This window comes from Diospyros lotus, chromosome 8 (assembly GCF_014633365.1).
Source record: "Diospyros lotus cultivar Yz01 chromosome 8, ASM1463336v1, whole genome shotgun sequence".
Taxonomy (NCBI): domain Eukaryota; kingdom Viridiplantae; phylum Streptophyta; class Magnoliopsida; order Ericales; family Ebenaceae; genus Diospyros; species Diospyros lotus.
The window spans coordinates 15,081,843-15,103,666 of NC_068345.1; the positions used below are offsets into that span (position 1 = coordinate 15,081,843).

The following is a 21,824-nucleotide window of genomic DNA, read 5'->3' on the forward strand; positions in this document are numbered from 1 at the left end:
AAGTCATGTAAGGATAATAAAACTTTGAAAATATTATTAGTGGTTATTTGAATGTGTCGACGTTGGGAATTGGTCGACTGTGATTCGTTTGCCTGCTCTGAGGAAATGAACCCGAAAAGGAAGAAGAGAAGCACACCAAGGAATTTTACTTGGTTCCATCGATGTTCTAGCGGCTGGCACCTGCAAGCACTCCGATACTCAAGTCAATAACAGAGTAAGGTCAAGGTCGTGTATCAGTAGATCAGAGGAAAAAACATACCCAAAGTTCTCCCAAGAGCTACCTTATATAAGACGAGGAGATATCCTCTTTCTACATGCATCGTACGTTTGCAGGTGATGGACTAAATATTCGGCGCTGGTGAAGGTACCCAGGTCGCGGCATGGTGTCGATGGGACCCTCATTAATGTGGATGGGATCTACCAATAATGAGGATAGGATCTGAGGCGGGCACGTGGATACCTAGAGGAGGCTGCAATGATGTTGCTGCAGGCTGGTATAGGGCCGGGAGATAGGCTGAGATGTGGGTCGAGAAGGTAGGGCTAAGTCGGGCTTGGATGGCTTAGCCAGAATAATGCCCGGTCCATGACCGTTCTTTGATTGTCTCGTGGTCTTCCTGTTATGCGAGCTGGGAGCATCGCAGGGAGGTCGCTTGGTTATTTGGTCTGAGCTTGGGTCTCAGCGACGTGTGACCATGTTTTGACGAGCTCGGCCTTGGGCCTATTGGGTTTCTGGAGATTGGGTCCGCCTGTTGGGTTGTGTCCAGCCTATAAGAAGTGGTGCAAGAAATATCCATAACACAAGCTCCCCAGCTTGAAGTGCGATCCTCGGATTCGGAGCTAACGTGTGCCAGCTATTTCAACTGTTAATCCACCTTTCAGACTTCTGTCCAATCGCTTCAAATCACGTCATTTCATGATGCACGTCTTGTTTGAGGCGCATTTAATGTGCATGCTCCCCTATTACATTGCATGATTACTATCATGGCGCCCACAAGCTGTCGTGCAACCGATGGATGGGGTATGCAATAAGCCATTTTGATCCAACAGTTGGGATTGCTCAAGCTGGGCGTATAAATAGCTAAGAGGTCTTACTTTTTCCATCTTCATGCTACTTTGAAATTTTTGCTCATGCTCTCCTCATCTCTGAAGCTCCTTCTGCGACGAAACTTTTTCAACTACAATTGTTCATCCATTTATAATTGCCCAAAGGTTACTCCAAGTTGTCGCATTGGCAAGAGATTCAGCAACGACCGTCATAAATAATGCTTTGTTGGAGCACTTTTAGTGGTGGCCACTAGTGACTGTCATAACTAATCATCTTTTAATGGCCACCTAATGTCAGCCCCTCACAAATAAGCTAGTTTAAACTGACAAACCTCTCAAGCTTTTAGTGGCTGTCACAAATAACCCACTTTTAGTAGCTGCCAACGTCATCCTTCACATATAAGCATGTGGTTCCACACTTTTAGTGGTAGAGATGGTCGGTTGTCACAATTATGCCACCTTTAGTGGCCATAAATGGTGGTTGTCACAAATAAAGAGATTTTTAGTGGCCAATTTTTTCGGCCGCCACTAAATAGGTCTTTTAAGTGACAAACGTTCTTTGGCTGCCACTAGTAGTTGTATTTGTGACGAATGTCTTCTGGCCGTCACTAAAATTTGCCACTAAAAGTCAATTTTCTTGTAGTGAGGCAAGCTTCATGCAATTTTCGTTTCTTTCTTTCGCGAGGCCGCCTATCATCGGTTAACCGTCGATGGTTCTTTGGTCTTCCCGTTTCTATCGGCATCATCTCCATTTTTTGGTACACCAATTTGAATCGGTTTGTTAAGTATTCACTGAGCCTTCAGGCTTAATGACCTTAGGATTAGTCTTCCATGGAGTACTGGGCTTGTAGTTGTAGCCCCTATTGCAAAGCGTATAACCTTTTCGATAAGGAGTTTGGGGTTTTTTTTTTTGTTCTTCGAGGTCTTGTCCGCGACCTGTGACCTGACTATTTTTTCTTTCTCTGTAGATGTCCGATTCTATTTAAGAGAACTCGGATCAAAAGCGTTGTAACCACATCATAGCACCCGGGAGTTCCGTCTCCTGAATGATGGCTTGGTGTTTATCGCCTCTCCGAGCTGCCATGCGGCCTACCCCCCAACTGGCTTCATAGCCATTAGCCCCCAGCACATCGAGTCTGGGTTTAGGTTTCTTATTGCACGATATCTTCTCAAACTTCTGAACGAGCTCAAGCTTGGACCTTTTCCAATGACCCCAAACTCATATACCCAACTTACTTCCTTAGCCATCTTATTCCATAGGAATAAACTTTCTCCCCCATTACTGAAACTCATCAAATTTCATTTTTCTTTCAAGAGTGCCAAGGACGAGCTGTACTATTTGGCTGCTCGGCCTTCACCCTATAAAACCATTCTTCCCTAGGGCAGTGCCAAGGGGAAGTCCAATGTGGGCGATTACAAGTCCAATTAGTTCTTCGTTTCTTCCTCTTCGCTCCTATCGCTCAAAAACTTCAGCTTTGCGTTGACCCTAGGTAAGGACATGCTTGTTTGCACAGTTCGTTTTATCTTGTATACATATTTTAACATTCTCACTTTGTCATGCAGACTTTCGAAGCAGAAGGCTAAGCTTGTCGGCTGAAAAGGTGGAAGTCCTTGACCTTCTCATTGCTGCGGGGTCAGGCTCGGAAGTTCTCGAACTCACGGACAAGCTTCTTAGGGAGCATCAACTCGCATCCCCTCTTGACGCTGAGATTGTAGCGGGAGAGTCCATTGGGGTTCGATGTACAAGGCTTGTTTCGTCTAACTTCGAACTCAACGAAGCCAGCACTAGTAGAGGGGAAGAAGGTCCAACCGCAAACATGGTGAGACTCAGTTAGACCATGCCAAAACAGTTCGGGGCTAAATCAGGTGCTGCTTCGTCTGCGGCCCTAAGTTGTAGCTCGTGGGAGCCGAGGTCAGAGCAGCAACAACCAATGCCACCACCTCAACAACAGCATCATCATCATCATCATCATCAACAACAACAACGGCCCCAACAACAATAGGAGCAGCGAGCTTTGGTTCCTCATGCTCGCTGGTTTGGTCGAGCTTGCGTGAATGAGGTCACGAGGGAAGCCCCAAATGCTCTCGCTGTTGGATCAAAAAGAGGACCGATCGAAAGCTGCGGGAGGAAGACATAAATAAGAGGGCCAGAATCCCGAGAAGAAGGCCACTCTCGAAACCATGGCTAGATGGGCCTTACTTAAACGCCCTTCTGGATCATATGCTAACATTCCTAGGCTCGGCCGCCAGGCCCCTGGAACAAGAGGTGATGAAAGTGACGTTGCTTCATGACTACATAGCTCATCACAGCTTCCTAGTAAGTCTTGTCTTCATTTCTTAGCTTCTTAGTTTTATCTTTTCGCTAGCTAACTCTTTTTGTTTTGTAGAACTCCCTTACTACTGCGAAAGTTAGGGGGCAGCAGCAGGATTTCGAGGGACGACTCCAGGCTGCGAACATGGCCTTCAAGGACGAAATAAGTAAGCTCGAGAAGGAAAAGGAGTCTCAGCTTGCCGAGCTTCAAAAGAACGTTGAAGGCCTTGAGATGAAGCTGCGAGATGCGCAGCAAAGAAATGAGGGCCTCGAGGATGAGCTTCATCGTGAGAAGACCCTACGGGAGACTTCGAACTTCGATCTTAACGGTAAGCTGAATAAGGCTAGGGATAAGCTGCAAAAGGCAAATGACGAGTTAAAGCTGGCCAAGGACGGAGCTGAAAAATGTGAGCAGATGGTGAACATGACCATCAATGAGATCAAGGCGAGTGTGGAAGCCCGTATAGGCCAAGCATGCGAAGAAGCTATATCCGACATATGCTCGAGGTTTCTCTACACTTGTGGTTGAAGCATCCAGAAATGGAGTTCTCATTCTTTGATGAAGAAGCTGTCGAGGAGGTGAAACGATTTGCGGCCGATGCTGCTAAGGATGCCGAGTCTTCCGCCTTGCAAGATTAAAGCGAGGTTGCTCCACCATCTGCCCCCGCCATGGACCAGCCAGCTGCAGTAGCAACTTCTCCTGGCTAGGCTTATTTTTGCTTTCTTTTCTTATCTATTTTGCTTTGTAACAGAAATAATTCTTTAATGAAATCGAGTATTTTTGAGCATGTGCCTTTTGCTTTAAGAATTTTTTCATGAACTCAAGCCAATCTAACTTAGAGTTTAAATGAGATAGCTTAAAATGATCTTCATGATATAACTTGAGCCGACCTTCATGATATAATTTAAAAAATGAGCTCCAGGAAACTTTTGTATATCAGGATAATCTCGAAAGTATAACTTGGAAGAAGTCTTTAAGAATATAAATTGAGAATGAATCTTTTGAACACAAGTTAAGATAGACCTAAAGAATTCCCAGCTTGCAACTTTGAAAGCTTAAAATAGTTCATTAACGATAGACGTAATAATTCATAATCAATGTGTCCAGTAAGTCGCGAAAAACCATACTTAGGGAAATCAATGCAACCCTTAGCTAACACGTCTTGACAAAATAATATCTGGACCATATTGAAAACGTTGTCGAAGTATATGTCTAGGTTGATCGTCTTGCGATCTTAGCTAGTATACTGCGACTGAATAGCTCGTAATAATTTCCAATTAGGATACATGTCCTGACGAAGTAATATATGGGTCACGATGAAAACCTTGCCGAGATATATGCCCAGGTGGATCATAGGTTGATCCCAACTAACATACCATGGCTTTTTACAAGTTTAAAATGAGCTGAGAGGGAACACCCAGGTATGTCGCAAATCGTGACTTGAGCCAAGATGAAATGACCTCAGCTAGTGAACCATTGGCTCGAAATCATTAATGGAAATGGTTGCTCAGTAGGTTCCAAACCATGACATTAAATTAAGATGAATGGTTCTCTACTCTCAAACCACGACCTGGAGGGATGACCAAGATGAATACTCAGTTAAGTCGCAGACCATAGCACGGTGGCTAAGATGAATGGGCCCCAACTCGCAAACAATGGTATCTCTCCCCCCGGTTCTGAAGACACTCAATCAAATATCAACAAAAATAAAGTTTAATAAACTTACAGAATGAAAATTCATAAATCCTAATCAAAATTGTGGGAATTAACTGTAGCAAGAAAAAGTTGTAGAATAAGTTACATTCATTGGAAGTAAGGACAGAGGTGTTCCACATTCTAGGCACATGGAAAACTAGACCTATCCATAACGATTTATAAACCGACGTAGATAATACAGTCTGATAGGTTAACATATATATCGGTGGCATATATATGTTTACTCCACCACTGATATGGGGTAATCGATGGTTAGGGTTTAGTGTTTACTTTGTATGGATATGGGGTAACCGATATCGGTTATATTATATACTTTACCGATGATTTGTAATCGACATATCCTCTTCACACCGATAAATACTATCGATATACTAAGTTAAAAGATTAAAAGTCATCTTTATAAAGTTTGTTAACTTAATATTGTTCTTTATTTTTGCAGGTTCGACGATAACTTGGAGATTAAAGAGTGTTTCCACGCTAGAATCACTAGACTTGATCATTTTCAGGAGACTGTTGAAGGCTTTAGGGCGACACTAAAGCAGAAATCTACCCTTGAGGACCTATTTAAGGCATATGGAGTAGAGGGACTAACATGGAGCATTCAGTTAGTTCACATTCTATTGTTAAAGCTGTTGAAGATAGCAGACAATGACGAGGAAGGCTACTTATGCTTCATGCTCAGTGGAAATAATATAAAATTTGGGAGGGAGGAGTTTACTCTGATAACATGGTTGAAGTTTGAAAACATCGAAGCATCAAAGAAAAAAATCAATGTGGAAGGGACTCCTGCACTATTTGCCAAGTTTTTCCCTGATTGAAACATAAAGAAAAGTGTTTCTGGGGCCAGTTAAGACAGGTTTTTATGCAGGATATTGCTAACAGTAAGGAACAATGTTCTGATGAAAATCGTCTCTCCAGGTCATATCTGATGATGATAAATGAAATCAATTCCAAGTCTCATGCCACAAAGGTGGATATCAGATATTTCACTTGGCCTCTAATTGGCAAAAGGTGAATAAGCTCCGTTGGGCAAACGACTCCTTCATCTCTACCACAGAGAGTGCTAGACGAGTCATCTTGAATGGGTACAAACAAAAGCACGATAACATGACATATGACATTGGAGATTTCCCAATTACCTTACAGGTATAATTTTATAGGTTATTATATATCGGTGGATCATCGATATGGATAAACCGATGTAATGGGGTATATCGGTTATACCATATCGGTATCTGATCGATTATTTTAACTGATATGTGTTCTTCGAACCGATATTTGTAATTTAAAACATTAAAAGACACATTATCTAATATTTTTTTTATTAATTTTGACTTATATGCAGATTTTTTTGTTTGAGCTCTTGCCACATTTGGTTGACCTTTGAATTGTTGAAAGAATTGAATCAAGCCCTCAAGCTCTAAGGATGAAGAAATGGAGACTTTTTCATACATTCATCAGTTAAGAACAAATTTTGCAAACACATATTTTTTATAGGGAAGTTATCCCTATTGTGCCAACAGAAGAGAAGATGAGGGAAGATTATTTTATTAAGGAACATGGTGTGTTGGTAGAAAAAGTACAAGAAAAAAAGAAAGGAGAAGAAGTCAGAGGGAGTGAAAATGTAATAGAGGTTGACTCAATAAACCAGGGAGTAAGGAGTGTTGAATCGAAGAAAATAAAATTCATAAAGAACTATTTGGATGGTTTAAAGACGAAAATTGGGGAAGTAAGGAGAGAAGTGAGAAACGAGCTCGGTAAAGTGAGAAACGAGCTAAGGGAAGTGAAAAATGAGCTCCATGAACTTAAGCACAAGTTGAATTGACATAAGGAAGACATAACCGACATGAAGAATATGTTTACTTTCATATGCCAACGATTGTCAATCAAACCAATGGTCACTGAATGGAGGACGATAGGAATGACCTTGAGGTGGAGGGGGATGGGGAGAGTAAAGATCTTGAAGGTGGGGTTGAGATGGAGGAGATGACGGAAGGTGAGGTTGTTGAGGCGTGGTTGTGTTTGAGAAATTGCTACATGAGACAAACAAAATCAATAAATCCGTCAGCAAAAGAAATAAAAGTAGATACTCCTATTAAGGAGACATTCCAAATGAGAGATGTGCAGATGGAGCCCAAAAGAAAAGAAGCCATTGAATCAATAATGAATCCTCTTGCAGGAAATAAGGAGAATGACGTGAGAGTAACAACATTCACCTCCAAACTCCCAAAGATGAATCCGAAACCCATAAGTGCTCCAAGCGGTTATTGGGAGGAAAAGTACAATAATTTTCTTAAGAATCCAAATATAACAACAGTTATTAAAGCTTCATGCTGTGATATGGATAAGGAATATTTTGAGATCCTCTCCAAAAAAGACCAATGGCTCCGATCTGACCTAAGTCATTATCTAACTATATATGTTATGTTGTGTATGACATCGGCTTATAATTATCGATTAGTAACAGATACTAAGTTACATATATCCTTTACTGTGTAGATATGTCGGTTAAACTTTATCGGTTATATGTTAATTAGTCGATTTCCTATATTGATCCGAACCGATATATGTAACCAATATATATGCATTTTCATATATCAATTTTGTATGTAGGTTACGAACTGATATTTATAACCAATGTATATATGGTTGCTTATGATATTTTGTTTAAATCCTTGCAGTACATGGATAGTTACGTTTAAATGTTGAATAAAAGAATGAAACAATCAAAGACAACCAATAACAAATTTGCATTGGTTACAAGCACATTTACTATAAGTGCTGTAATAATATATATTATGAGGAATTTAATTCTTCTGAAAAGAACTAAACCTTTGTGATTTTGACTGCACACAACATTTATTGAAAAGTACATGGAATCTATTGAAGAGTACATGGAATCTATTGAAGGCACAAAATTGGGAAAACTTCACAGAGTATAATATTCCGCACCAATATTTTTGGGGAGAGTCAATAGATACCAACAGATTCCTACAAACTTTATTCTCTGCAACCACTTCTTTATGCCTAATACCATAATTAGGTTGTGTTTATGGTAGTAATTTATCCACAAAATCAACACACAATGGGCTTCTGGACTCTATCCTAAAGCATCTGAATAGAAAGCACTCAACATCTGTATCATTACGAATCTCTAATAGAAGTGTGGATAGAACCAAGTGCTTAAACTTGTACTGCATCACAATTGACTTCTCAGCTGAACTAACGTTGAACTTGCTGTAAGGGAATTTACTAGCTGATCGAATGTGCAATCTGGCTTTGCATGTATTATTGACCCACATTCTTCGGTCACATATTTATATTCTTTCGCATCAACATCATATTGCCACTGACCTCCATACATCACCACAATAAACACAGGCCTCGAAGCTTACATTCCTATAATATACATTGAAATGATTTCTAAATTAAATAAAAACATATTAGCTTTTCTAAGGTATATCGGTTTCCAAATGTTGGTTGTGTAAGGTCATATCGATTAATAGATATCAGTTTACAAAAGACCTCAATCGATAATATGATACCGATATATCAGTATTAGTAGATAAATGATGTCGAAACCTATATATCGGTTGATAAATATCCTTCTAAGATCGGTAATGAAACTGATGCATCATTTTTCATGATGCTTTTGTGTTTGAACCTATATCGGTTGAAATATATTATGACATAAATTGTCAATATATCAACCGGTATATGTCCAAACCAGCGAAATGCGTAATTTTCACTCATTATTTTTTCATTCAAAAAATAGCCAAAAATAGGATAAACTATCCTAAACTCACCCAAACTACTCAGACTCGTTTACCAACTCTCTTCAAATATTGGAAAATATCTAAATACCTATATGAAGAAAAGCCGATTGATGTGCAAAAGTAACGATGATTTTGAATAAGACGATTGATGAATAAGACTTTGTCGAGTGAATAACAATGATAGCTTTGAAGAAGCAGTAACACTCAGATAGAGATAGAGAAAGACGAGTAAGAGAGATTAACAGCAGTAGAGTAAGAATGTGAGTGACAGAAAAGAAGACATGATCGTATAGCAAGCTAGTTACAAGTGAGAGTATTTTGTCCAATAAAAGTTCGAAAGCCTTAATTTTGTAAAAATTTTTAAAGTGTCATATTTTTTTTTTTTGAAAGTTTAGTACAAAGCGTGCTATTTTTTAAAATTTTCTAAAAAAATAAGAAAGGAGGATGTTATGGTCCAAGTCTGGGACCCACCTCCGGGGCTGACACGCGGACTCTGGAAAGTTACGGGATGGGATTAAGAAGAGTGAGAGGGACTTGGTACAAAGGAAAAAGGGTTGTCCGTTCGGTAGCTGGCATTTTCCCTGACCGACGCTGCTGTCTCTCTCTCGGACTTAATACAAAGGAAAAAGGCCTTAATAAAAAGTTGTCCGTTCGGTAGGTGACATTTTCCCTGACCGACGCTCCTCTCTCTCTCTCTGTCTCTATATATATGTGTGTGTGTATGCGCACAGGCATTTACGGCGCTAGGTAGAGACCGACATCGGGAAATGAGTTCCTGTGAATCACAGGCCTTTGAATTAAGATTCTGAGTTTCAACCAACCGTTCAGGTTGGAAATTCATCTCCTCGAGAGCCAATCAGATCTGTACAATTTTCTAGGGTTTATAAGTAACTGCTCTCGCAATTGGATCCTAGGAAGGACTCGCCGGAAGATGCACGGCTACAGCCGCCTTGGGAGGTCGACGCCGTCGCCTCCGTCTTCCCCGCGGTTCCGCCACGGTCGCACCAAGAATTTGGGGGGTTTTCGGGCCGGTAGTGGCGAGCTGCAGAATTTTGTGGAGCGGTTAGTTTATGTGCTCATATCAGCCGTGTATAGGCGGCGAGGGGTCCTTCTGGTTGCACCGTTGTTGTATATATCGGGAATGTTGTTGTACATGGGGAGCTTAGGGTTCGACGTTGTTATTATTGGTAAAGTTAGTGGCGGTGGCGGTGGCAAGGCGGCTCCTGTGGGGTCGGTGTATCGGAGTCCTCAGGTTTTTGAGAGGCTCTGGCCGTTCATGCTGGCTGAAAACAACGGAAGCTCCTCCAGTGCGGTAAGTCGCCTTTCTTTTTTGTGTTTTCTGTTTTACTGCTTTTTTTGGATTTCTGTTGCTGCTAAACGAGTGTGAGTGTGTGTGTGTGTGTAAAGAGAGTTGTTAGGGAATTGTTTGGTTGCATTTCATAGAATCATAAATCCAGAATTTCAGAAATGAGAACAAATAGAGGGTTGAAGTTGAAGGCAATGTGGAGTCTGTACCTTGAATTCCTTATGTGACACCTTTCAAGGCACAAACGCATATGTAATCTACCTAACCTATCTGTGCCTTTCTTTCTTCTAAAAAAGATTATTTTTTTAGTTCATCAACACTCTTAGTTCGTTAGTCAGTTAATTTTGTTCTTCTTCAACGTTTCATTTTCTTTAGCTGATTTCATTTTCACATCCATTCACATGAACACAAATTTTATATTCTATCTTTAGCAATTTAGTCAGCTTAACTTACAAAATGCTGGCATAAAAAATCTGCAGTTAATGCATGTGTGGACTCCAAAGCTCAGTCAAGGATGGAAACCTTGCATCAATCATAACATTTCTCAATCAGGTTTGAGTTTTTCATACACTTCTTAATTCTTATCATTTTAGGATTAAGTTAACAAGTAAGTTATACACCTCGATATGCTTGTGGAACATATAAGCTTGGTTTCCTTTAATTCAGACCTTGAGGGAAACACTTGTCCAATATTGTCATAGTACAGACAATGGGTACACAGATAACACTCCCAAACTCCACATATAAGTCCTTGCTCAAAGTCACAAGCCCTTAAGGCTAAGGCTCTATGAAATGAAAATCCTTGCCATGAGCCTTAAGGCAACAACTTGTACAATAGGAATAATGTTGCCCATGCACTTTTTCAAGTCATTTTTCATTTTGTCAATAAATCTAACTACATGTGATAGAAAGCGATTTGTCACGATCACTTGCTTGAACTCCAAGAGCCCAAGTATCCACGATTTATTATGACATGCAAGCATAAACCCACTTAAGAGCCATGCTCTATTGTAAGGCAATCAAAAAGCCAAGTGGGACTTGATACTGCAACACTTTGCAAGATGCGATGCCTAATTGCTAATGAAGTGTCAAAATTCTTAACTAAAAAACATTTAGGTCACCATAGCACGAGGTGAATGCACCCTTATTTTCATTCAGATACTTGCTGCAAACCCAAACACAAGTCCTCTTAAGGTAGATAACACACTAGTTGCACATGATGCCACACTCAATCCTTAAGCATACGAGGATGGCATAACACAAGGCTAGGATATACGTAAGTTAGAACTTCATGCATAAAAGTATTATTTCATTTTGGCCCTTATCATTATACCTGACCTTGCTCATGATGCACGCTGCCATATAACGACTATAACAATCCTCATGATGAGGCAGCTCTAAAACTATTTGCCCTCCTTGGGAAGTTACTAAATGCTCACTTGAATAAATGCAAGTAGAAGTACGGTCAACTCTTGATTGCTTAAAATGGCATTCTAAGCCACTTGTAAATTGTTATGAGGAACATTACCTTATTTTAAGGAGTCATGAATCATAATTCCTTAAAATGTGAGATATTGAGTACACCCACCCAAATTCTAACAAATTATTTTATCCAGGTGCTCTTGTGGTCCTTTCTAAGTGTTAACATGTGGTGTTCACTCCTCTAGAACCATAAGAGAGCAATATTGATCATTCTGTGTTTTTTATTGCCTCATAAATGTTTTTGAAGAATTGTCCTCTTTTTGCTTCATGGTTTTTTGTCTTGGCTGTTTTATTAATTATTTTGCATTATGCTTCAAGGGTTCTCAGAATTGCCAAAATCAAATGGTTTTCTTATAATTGAAGCAAATGGTGGCTTGAACCAACAACGTTTATCTGTATGTTTCTCTCTCTCTCTCTATCTGTCTGTCTGTCTATCTATCTGTCTACATATTTATTAATCGATACACACATGCCCATATTATCCCCTTTTTGCGGGATAAAAGTATGGTCTTTTCTCTTTGTCCAAGGATAATGCTTTACGTGTATGGAATGGAGCCAAGGTTGTTCTCAAGTGGGATTAAATGGAGAATTAATAACTTTTTAATTTTTATTTCATAACTTCATGAATGTTAAACTTAGAGCAATTTGTTTCTCATGATATTTGTAGCATGGTATGTAAAAACACTGATACTATAATATTGATTAAATCTTACTTTGTAAATATTCCATTTATTATTAATGCTTGACATCTCCTGTAGTGGTCAAATTTGGAGCTGATGAGTATCGACCATTTCAATGCGTGAATCACTCTCTTGCTTGACCCCTCTAGCTCAAACAAGATTGGTCCAAGTTTGTTCTTCTCCTTGTGCTTTAAAATGGACCAAAGTTTTTGATGAAACTTCCATGTATATGTCATTGCCAGTTGTATCACATATGTTAGAAGGATGTAGCTTAGGAATGTTGTACATAGTGCTATTTCTTTCAGTTGTTATAGAGTTAGTTCATTTTGAGTTGTATATAAACCTAGCAGTGAATAGAGAATTTTGATCCTCTCTCTCTCTTCTTCACATGGTATTAGAGCCATAGCATTAGAGAGAAGTTCATAACCTAGGGTTTCTGTGTTACTTGATCTGTTCTAAAACAACAACAGCAACATATCCAGCCTTTATCCCACTATGTGGGGTTACTCGATCTGTTATGTTGTGAGAAATTAGTCTTGGTTAAGTAATCAATCTGAACTTCTGTAATAAGAAGCTACGATTTGATCTGATCTAGACTGAGTTGCGATCTGGCCTAGAACTGGTGTGATCTGGTCTGTAGGTTTGGAATTTATGAGACCTGGTCTGGAGCAATCTGATCTAGATCTGGTCTGAAGTGGTCTGGTCGCTTCTTCAATCTGATCTGTTGATTCTTCTTTGTTAGAGTGTTGTCTCAAGTAAATCCAGCATATTGACAGTTAGGATGCATCGCAATTTGGGGGTATAGATAGGCGGTTTTCCAGCTTGTAAATAGAATTGAGTTGGGGGTCAAAACTGGAAATATCTATACTGATTATAAGTTTCCTAGAAGTTAACGCCCTTTTTTTCTATAAATAGGACAGCAGTCTAGGCATAGGGATCAATTATTATTCATTTTCACGAGAAAGTCGAAAGAGGAAAGGCTGTGTGATAGAATAGTCTTTGTAATATTGAAGTCTTGTAATCGTGAGGGATATGTACTGTGATCATTCTGTCTGAATCAAAGAAGGCTGCTCTCGAGAGGCTTTAGAGGCTGGATGTAGGGTTGTCCTAAGTGGCAATCTGAACTAGGATAAAGGCTTGTGTTCTTCTGTGGTTTGCTTTAAATTTCTGTCAATTTACATTCTGTTTTTATTCATTTTAATTTGATCTCTATTGTCGTTCAAGACTGAGATTGTGCGCGCGTGTGAGGCAGTAATTTAGGTCTAAATAATCTATTTCTAAGTGCTCCTAAGATAACATTCTTTAATCTAACATTTTGCACCAGGATTCTGTCTTGTTGATTTCCAACCAGCCTTTATTCAGTCAATTTCGTTGTCTCAAGTTTTGAGCTATGACTTCATCAAATTCTGGAGTGTGTTCATCTTCTCCTGTAATTGCACGTTTCTAGTATTCTTGCCATTACAATTGAGCTTAAAATTCTTGAAAGCTTACTTGAAGATTCATTGAATCCAAGAGAAGCTATTTATACAAGTTATATGCCACTTTATCCCCTAGAAAATAGGAGTAAATTCAAACTACTTTATCCCCTAAAAAGTAGGAGTAAATTCAAACTTAAAAAACTGTAACTAACATTCAAATTAGGCTATCTGTTATCTTTTGGATTTAAACTTCAAAACTTAAATTCCTTCCTTGATTCTTGGAGCTTTATTGTAACGCCTCGCTCCACCTACGGGTGTTACTCACGAATAGCCAGCTTACTATTCACACGCTAGGGCAAAGATAAAGAGACGGCTACGTTTTAATGAGAAACGACCTAGGTGGAAACTAGGCTTTGCCCTCCCTTCGTTCCACTCAATGATCCGGGAAATATCGAAACGACCCCGCGAAAATAAAACCCGAAACCTCGCAAAGTGTCACCCTTTCTCAAGCTCTTAATGAAGAGCTAAGGATGACTTTCCAGGATTTGACAAAAAAAAGCTAACTCACTTGTTTTATATAAATTATGGCATAAGGCCTTAATTATAAGAAAATAATTTTTCTTTGCCCCAACTATTAACCCATTTATCTCACTTCCAATACCTTTAGAAAATATTTGGATTAATAATTCTTTGGAAAAATTTAAATAAAATTTTCCTTATCAAATCTCCATCGATTTTTCCCTTTAATTATTTCAAAATACCTCAAATTTCCAACCCTTAGGAAATAAATTTTTGAAATACAAACATTAAGCATCCTCATCCATTTTTCAAAATTTAAGGAAAATACTCCATTATTTATTTTCCAAAATATAAGAATTTTCCCACATTTGCCTCAAAATTTATATTAATTTAATAATTAATTTGGAGGCTTAAATACTCATTTATCTATTTATTTAAACATACTTTTATTTCAGAAATTCCTAGAATATCATATATATTAAATAAACAGAAAAAGAAATAAAATAATAAAAAAAAAATCTCAACAGTAGCAAGGGGGGGGGGCAGCACCAGCCGCGCCCCCAGCGCGCGTAGGCCGCGCTAGCCGCGCCCCTGGCCACGCCAGCCCAACCTGCCACCAAGAAAAATTAAAAAAAAAAAATATATTTTTTTCTTTTAAAACCAAAATTTTTAGAATGCTTTTACACCTCAAATGTCTTCCAAAACATCCAAGTTTGCCACTATTCAACTACATTAAGCATTCATACATAAATAACTAAAATAAATACAACATCATCCACTAAATCCACAAAATACATACAACTTCACAACCATTTCCTTTGCTCCATTACCTTCAACCTTCCAAAACTCTTTTTCCTTTAGATGATTCCCCACCTACATAGAGGTCAAAGGACCTTATGAGCCAATGCTCAGTAAGGGTGCTATGCAAATGTAAATGTAACACGAGAAATAAACATGTAATGCAAATGCAATACATATTATGGGTAGTCCTCCATGCCCTCATAACCACATAGGTTAAGGCACCAACTAACTCCTCCCTCATCACTAGTCCTCCATATGGTCATAAGTCCACTAGAACACAAAACATGCAATATGACCATTACATGCAACTCATTCAAAACAAGTACAAATGCAAGCAAACCCCACCACTTGGGGTTATCCCTTACCTCTTTATCCTTGAAGCTACAAGCCCTGCCCTCACTTGCCAAGACTCTCTCTTTGGCTTTCAACCACCTTAAGAAAAATATTCTTAAAGCATTTAAAATCTTGAAGACTAGAGAAATGAAAGGAGAATGAAAACTTACTTACTTTCTAGAAGAGATTTAACTCAAGACTTACCTTTCTCTCCTTTGGAAACTCACAAGAGAACTCTCATCGATCTCTAATTTCTTCCACCAAGCAAAACCTCCTCTTAGAAGTCTCTCTTCCTTTATATAATGAGTCTTGACATCTCACAAGTTCAAGACTAATTTCTAGCCCTTGATTAATCTTTTGAAGAATAAATCCCAACCTTTGAAACTAGCACAATCCTTGTGCTTCTCCTAAACTCAATCGTAGCCTTTGATTTTAAGAGAACCCATATCTACTCTCTAGTGAAACACAATTCTTGCCATCAAGTCTCTTTAAATCTCCACCCTTGATAATAAACTAAAGACTACATCTCCACCATCCATTCTTTTATTAGGCTTATTAGATATTTATTTAACTTGCAAATTTGGCAATCCATGCCACTTTCAAGACTCAATTATCGCCATTAGATCTTGATTCTTTTCAAGCTCAATCCTCAACCATTGGATCAATTATCCAATTCCCATAATTCTCCAATTTTCAAAATTAATAAATAATAACTAATTTCAAGATTGACTATTTTCTCCATTTTTTATTTAATTTAAATCCCATAAATTTTTAAGCATTTAATGGAGACTAATATCTTTTTCTTTTTGATTTAATTTAAATTGCTCTTAAAAGACATAATTCCTTTAATTTGGCATTTATTTTAATCCACCATTTTCCCACATAAATGCATGACTAATTTCCATTTAATAAAGAATTTCTTTAATTCTCACTATAATGACTCTCATTTAATGCTTGAGAGACTAATTTCTTTACTTTTTGAATTTCTTTAAGCCCCACTCTTGCTTCACAAGATCATGCCAAGTGTCACCAATTACACTTAATCAAACTAATTTATTATTCCCAAATTAAATTAAATCCCATTCCATGAGATCTTGCCAAGTGTCACCAATCTAACCTACTTGGCTTCCATTTTAATTTCTAATTATCCATGCACTTAAACAAGAATTAAATTCTCCCAAAATCAATTCTCCATTATAAATAATTTCTCCAAAAATAATTTACTCTTTTATGGGGCGGAACTCCAAATTACCGTTTTGCCCCTCCTAAGGCATCCTATATATTATATGCCTTCTCTTTAATTCAAGGGAAATTATGGAAATTTCCATATACCAATATTCTCTTAATTGATAATTTTATCATAACTCATCAAGGTTATTACATTATCAATTTGGGCCTTCTCAAAATCGTCAGTGGTGTACATGGGTACATTCTTTATCAATTTGGAAAACTTGGCTTCGTACTGTACCACGGACATATCATTTGACTGGGTCAACTTTAAGAACTCTTGCTTTTTCACCTCTCTCTAGTACTCGGGAAAATACTTATCATTAAATGCAGTCTTAAACTGCTCCCAAGTAATAGGTATCACCCATACATCCCCGTTTTCTTGGATAGTATTTCGATTCCTTAAAGACTCTTGAAATAGACTTTCACCAAATAGCTGCTTCTTCCTCTAACATAAATGTTGCACATCTTACCTAATGCTCTTCAGGGCATTCTAAGTGTTCCAACAGCTTTTTAGTTTGCTCCATCCAATATTCTCCGATGCTTGGGTCCACTTCCGGGTCACCTTTAAAACTTGGCGGATGTAAATCCCGATACATCTTCAGCCAATTTATGGTAGGGGTTTCTGATCTGTTCATTAAACTCATTATCATTTCAACAAACCTTTCAAATGACCTGTCACCACTTGGCATCCCTGAGCCGCTTCCTTCTGGGATGTCTCGAGATGACGACTGGGCCTGGCCCCTCCTTCTGTGAAGTCGCTCTTCACGGTTCATCTGCACAACGGCACAAGCGACATTCATTTTCTACTACACCATAGCCACACATACATACATACATAACACAAGTTTGAGCAATGCCATACAAGATGAAAGTTTTCCGACATGACTTATTTATTTACATAAACAAGATCAAGGCTTACAAAAGAGCTTTCCCCTTTACAAAATGATTTCAAAGAGAGGAAAAGCCTATAATCACCTTGAACCAAAACCACACGAAGACAAAATACATCATGTTCCCCCCCCTGGGCCCCCCAAAACCCAACCCTCTGAGCTCACCAGTCACCTAACATGACTTAGCCTGACCCATAGGCCTCCACATCGCGACCCTCGCCACTAGGCCCACATGGCCCATCTATCACATAACTACTCCGAGGCCTGCTCTGGATAACCCCACCTCGGAGCTTCAAACTGACTGGGTCACTGTAGTAGATTTCAATCTGGGTCTCGAACTCCTCCGAGGGTTCCTCATAAGGGGCTTCGGGAGAATCTACCTCCCTATCAAGGTCTTCTTTCGAATTGTCTATGGTTTCGTTGCTTCCCACGCTCTCTTCATCCGGTCCCGCATGCCCACGAGCGACCTCTCAGGACTGCCACACATTCGTCTCCCGGATCATCTCAATGAATAAGGCAAAGTTTTGAGACACTCGTGGACGCCTAGCAATCCTCCTCGCGTACCGCCTTCATTTGCCATGGAGTAACTCCTTCACATAGTGCACCTTTACTTCTCCCAATAATCTAGGAGGTAAGGCCGTGCCCGGGGTCTCCACGATGACGTTCTCCACCCTGCTGAGGTAGCACTGGATGGACTCACTGGGTCTCATGACTGATAGGGCTAAAGTCCATTGGGCCGTCCGACTCCGGATGTAGTCTCGCACTAGCCGCACTGAACGAAATGGGGTTCGTCTCTCCATACCTACGCACAAAACACCACACCATAGATATTAACCCAAGGTCATCACCACCACAACAATCATATCAACAAAACTATAATGCCCAGCAATCATGAAATCCCATCTCAAACTGAAACCACGCTCTGATACCAAACTGTAACGCCCCATTCCACCTAGGTCGTTTCTCATTGAAACGTAGCCGTCTCTTTATCTTTGTCCCTAGCGTGTGAATAGTAAGCTGGCTATTCGTGAGTAACACCCGTGGGTGGGAGCGGGGCGTTACAGTTTGGTATCAGAGCGTGGTTTTAGTTTGAGATGGGATTTCATGATTGCTGGGCATTATAGTTTTGTTGATATGATTGTTGTGGTGGTGATGACCTTGGGTTAATATCTATGGTGTGGTGTTTTGTGCGTAGGTATAGAGAGACGAACCCCATTTTGTTCAGTGCGGCTAGTGCGAGACTACATCCGGAGGCTGAAGGCCCAATGGACTTTAGCCCTATCAGTCATGAGACCCAGTGAGTCCATCCAGTGCTACCTCAGCAGGGTGGAGAACGTCATCGCGGAGACCCCGGGCACGGCCTTACCTCCTGGATTATTGGGAGAAGTAAATGTGCACTATGTGAAGGAGTTACTCCATGGCAAATGGAGGCGGTACGCGAGGAGGATTGCTAGCGTCTACGAGTGTCTCAAAACTTTGCCTTATTCATTGAGATGATCCGGGAGACGAATGTGTGGTAGTCCTGAGAGGTCGCTCGTGGGCATGCGGGCACTGGATGAAGAGAGCGTGGGAAGCAACGAAACCATAGACAATTCGAAAGAAGACCTTGATAGGGAGGTAGATTCTCCCGAAGCCCCTTATGAGGAACCCTCGGAGGAGTCCGAGACCTAGATTGGAATCTACTACAACGACCCAGTTAGTTTGAAGCTCCAAGGCGGGGTTATCCTGGGCAGGCCTCGGAGTAGTTATGTGATAGATGGGCCATGTGGGCCTAGTGGCGAGGGTCGCGATGTGGAGTCCATGGGTCAGGCTAAGTCATGTTAGGTGACTGGTGAGCTCAGAGGGTTGGGTTTTGGGGGGCCCGGGGGGGGGGGGGGGAACATGATGTATTTTGTCTTCGTGTGGTTTTGGTTCAAGGTGATTATAGGCTTTTCCTCTCTTTGAAATCATTTTGTAAAGGGGAAAGCTCTTTTGTAAGCCTTGATCTTGTTTATGTAAATAAATAAGTCATGTTGGAAAACTTTCATCTTGTATGGCATTGCTCAAACTTGTGTTATGTATGTATGTATGTGTGGCTATGGTGTAGTAGAAAATGAATGTCGCTTGTGCCGTTGTGCAGATGAACCGTGAAGAGCGACTTCACAGAAGGAGGGGCCAGGCCCAGTCGTCATCTCGAGACATCCCAGAAGGAAGCGGCTCAGGGATGCCAAGTGGTGACAGGTCATTTGAAAGGTTTGTTGAAATGATAATGAGTTTAATGAACAAATCAGAAACCCCTACCATAAATTGGCTGACGATGTATCGGGATTTACATCCGCCAAGTTTTAAAGGTGACCCGGAAGTGGACCCAAGCATCGGAGAATATTGGATGGAGCAAACTAAAAAGCTGTTGGAACACTTAGAATGCCCTGAAGAGCATTGGGTAAGATGTGCAACATTTATGTTAGAGGAAGAAGCAGCTATTTGGTGGAAGTCTATGTCAGGAGTCTTAAGGACTCGAAATACTGTCCAAGAAAATGGGGATGTGCGGGTGACACCTATTACTTGGGAGCAGTTTAAGATTGCATTTAATGATAAGTATTTTCCCGAGTACTGGAGAGAGGTGAAAAAGGAAGAGTTCTTGAAGTTGACCCAGTCAGATGATATGTCCGTGGTACAGTACGAAGCCAAGTTTTCCAAATTGATAAAGTATGTACCCATGCACACCACTGACGATTTTGAGAAGGCCCAGAAGTTTTTTCAAGGACTCAAAAAGGAAGTCAAGCAAGTTTTGTACGCGTGGAACATTCGCACTTTTGAAGATGCAGTTGAGAAGGCCATTATCGTTGAGCGAAACATGATGGCTCAAGGAGAACTGAAGCTTTGTAGTGATTCGAAAAAGGAAGTGGAGAGCAAAGACAAGTCAACAAACCCTCTAGTAGCCTAATTCAAGAAGCCGGAAGGAGCCAAATTGAAAAGGGAAAGGTATTGCAAGAAGTGCCAGAAAAGACATGCTGGCAATAAGTGTGGGACCAAAAGCAAGGGAGCCGGTTGCTTTGTTTGTGGAGAAACTGGACATTTTGCGAGAGACTGCCCTTCGAGGAAAGCGTTGAAGATTGAGGAAGCGGCAAAAAGGAGGTGACATGCTATGCTTGCAAACAACGGGGACATTATGCATGGAGCTGCCTCCAGCGAGGCAAGTTTGACCAAGGAAAGAAGCCAGAAGGAAAATCAGGCCTACAACCAGCTCGAGTGTTTCATCTGACAAAGGCGGAGGCAGATTCTGACCCGAGCGTGGTGGAAGGTACTTCTACTCATACTGAGAGACCAACCTCTATTTATACTATATTTGCTGAGAAATTGGCAGAGTATTGTCCGTTGTAGGCAGCTCGACAGGCATCCTTTCCTATAGTTTTTGTTGCCTAGGCTACTTCTTCCTCTACTATGTCATTTGTTGGTAATTCTTGTATATTTCTTTCACATGCCTCTTGTAGTCCTAGGATTCTTAATTCTGCTACTTTAGAATGTATTTTTGGTAATAAATCTTTACTTTCTTACTTTTATTCACCTATTTCCCTTCCTCCTATTACTGTGGCTAATAGTTCTAAAACCATTCTCTCAGGTATGGGAAGGCTGATCCACTTCCATCTATTTCACATAATTTTGTACTACATGTTCTTAGTTGTCCATATAATTTCATTTCTATTAGTCACCTCACTCAATTCCTTCATTGTTGTGTGATTTTTGATTCTGATTCCCTTTTTATGTAGGATTGGGGTACTAGACGGATGATTGGCACTAGGCGTGAGTTTGAGGGACTTTACCATCTTGCCTTGCTATCATCTATGGCAACTGCTTGTGCTACCACAGTGGCCTCTCCTCTTTAGATTCATTCCTAACTTGCATCCTCACTTATCCACTCTTCGATAAATGGTTCCTTCCTTGTCTTCATTGACTGTTCTAGTGTGTGAGTCTTATTAGTTAGGAAAACATGTTCTTTGTTATTCTTATTGTATGGCTCTACTTAATGAAAGATAGTACTGGGTTGCTTTCTTGGTTCTATTCGTATTCCTTAGAGTGATGATGCTAAGGAGTATTGTTCTACAACTTTTCAAACTTTTATCTTGTCTCGAGGTATTGTTCATTAGTCCTCTTGTCCTTATACCTCGTAGCAAAATAGGTTAGTGGAACACGAAAATCGTCATCTCATTGAGACTGCTTGAACTCTTCTACTTAATATGCATGTTCCTTTTTTTTTTTCCTAGGATGCAAGAATTCTGACTTGTTATTTGATCAACCATATGCCATCTTTTGTGTTGAATGGATCCATTCTACACA

The 21,824-nt window shown here is 40.0% G+C and overlaps 1 protein-coding gene across 3 annotated transcripts in view; it reads left to right on the forward strand.

Moving 5' to 3' along the window:
- The first annotated feature begins 9,440 nt into the window (after positions 1–9,440).
- LOC127807485 (O-fucosyltransferase 9) overlaps positions 9,441–21,824 on the forward strand; it is a 43,981-nt gene continuing 31,597 nt past the window's right edge. Inside the window, exons 1-3 of one of the 3 annotated variants that reach the window (XM_052345364.1) lie at positions 9,441–10,160; positions 10,634–10,706; positions 11,955–12,031. In XM_052345364.1, coding sequence (XP_052201324.1) covers positions 9,780–10,160; positions 10,634–10,706; positions 11,955–12,031 — 531 coding nt within the window. In that variant the 5' untranslated portion in view covers positions 9,441–9,779. The remainder of the gene's footprint in view (positions 10,161–10,633; positions 10,707–11,954; positions 12,032–21,824) is intronic. The other 2 variants (XM_052345363.1, XM_052345362.1) reach the window with 2 other exon arrangements.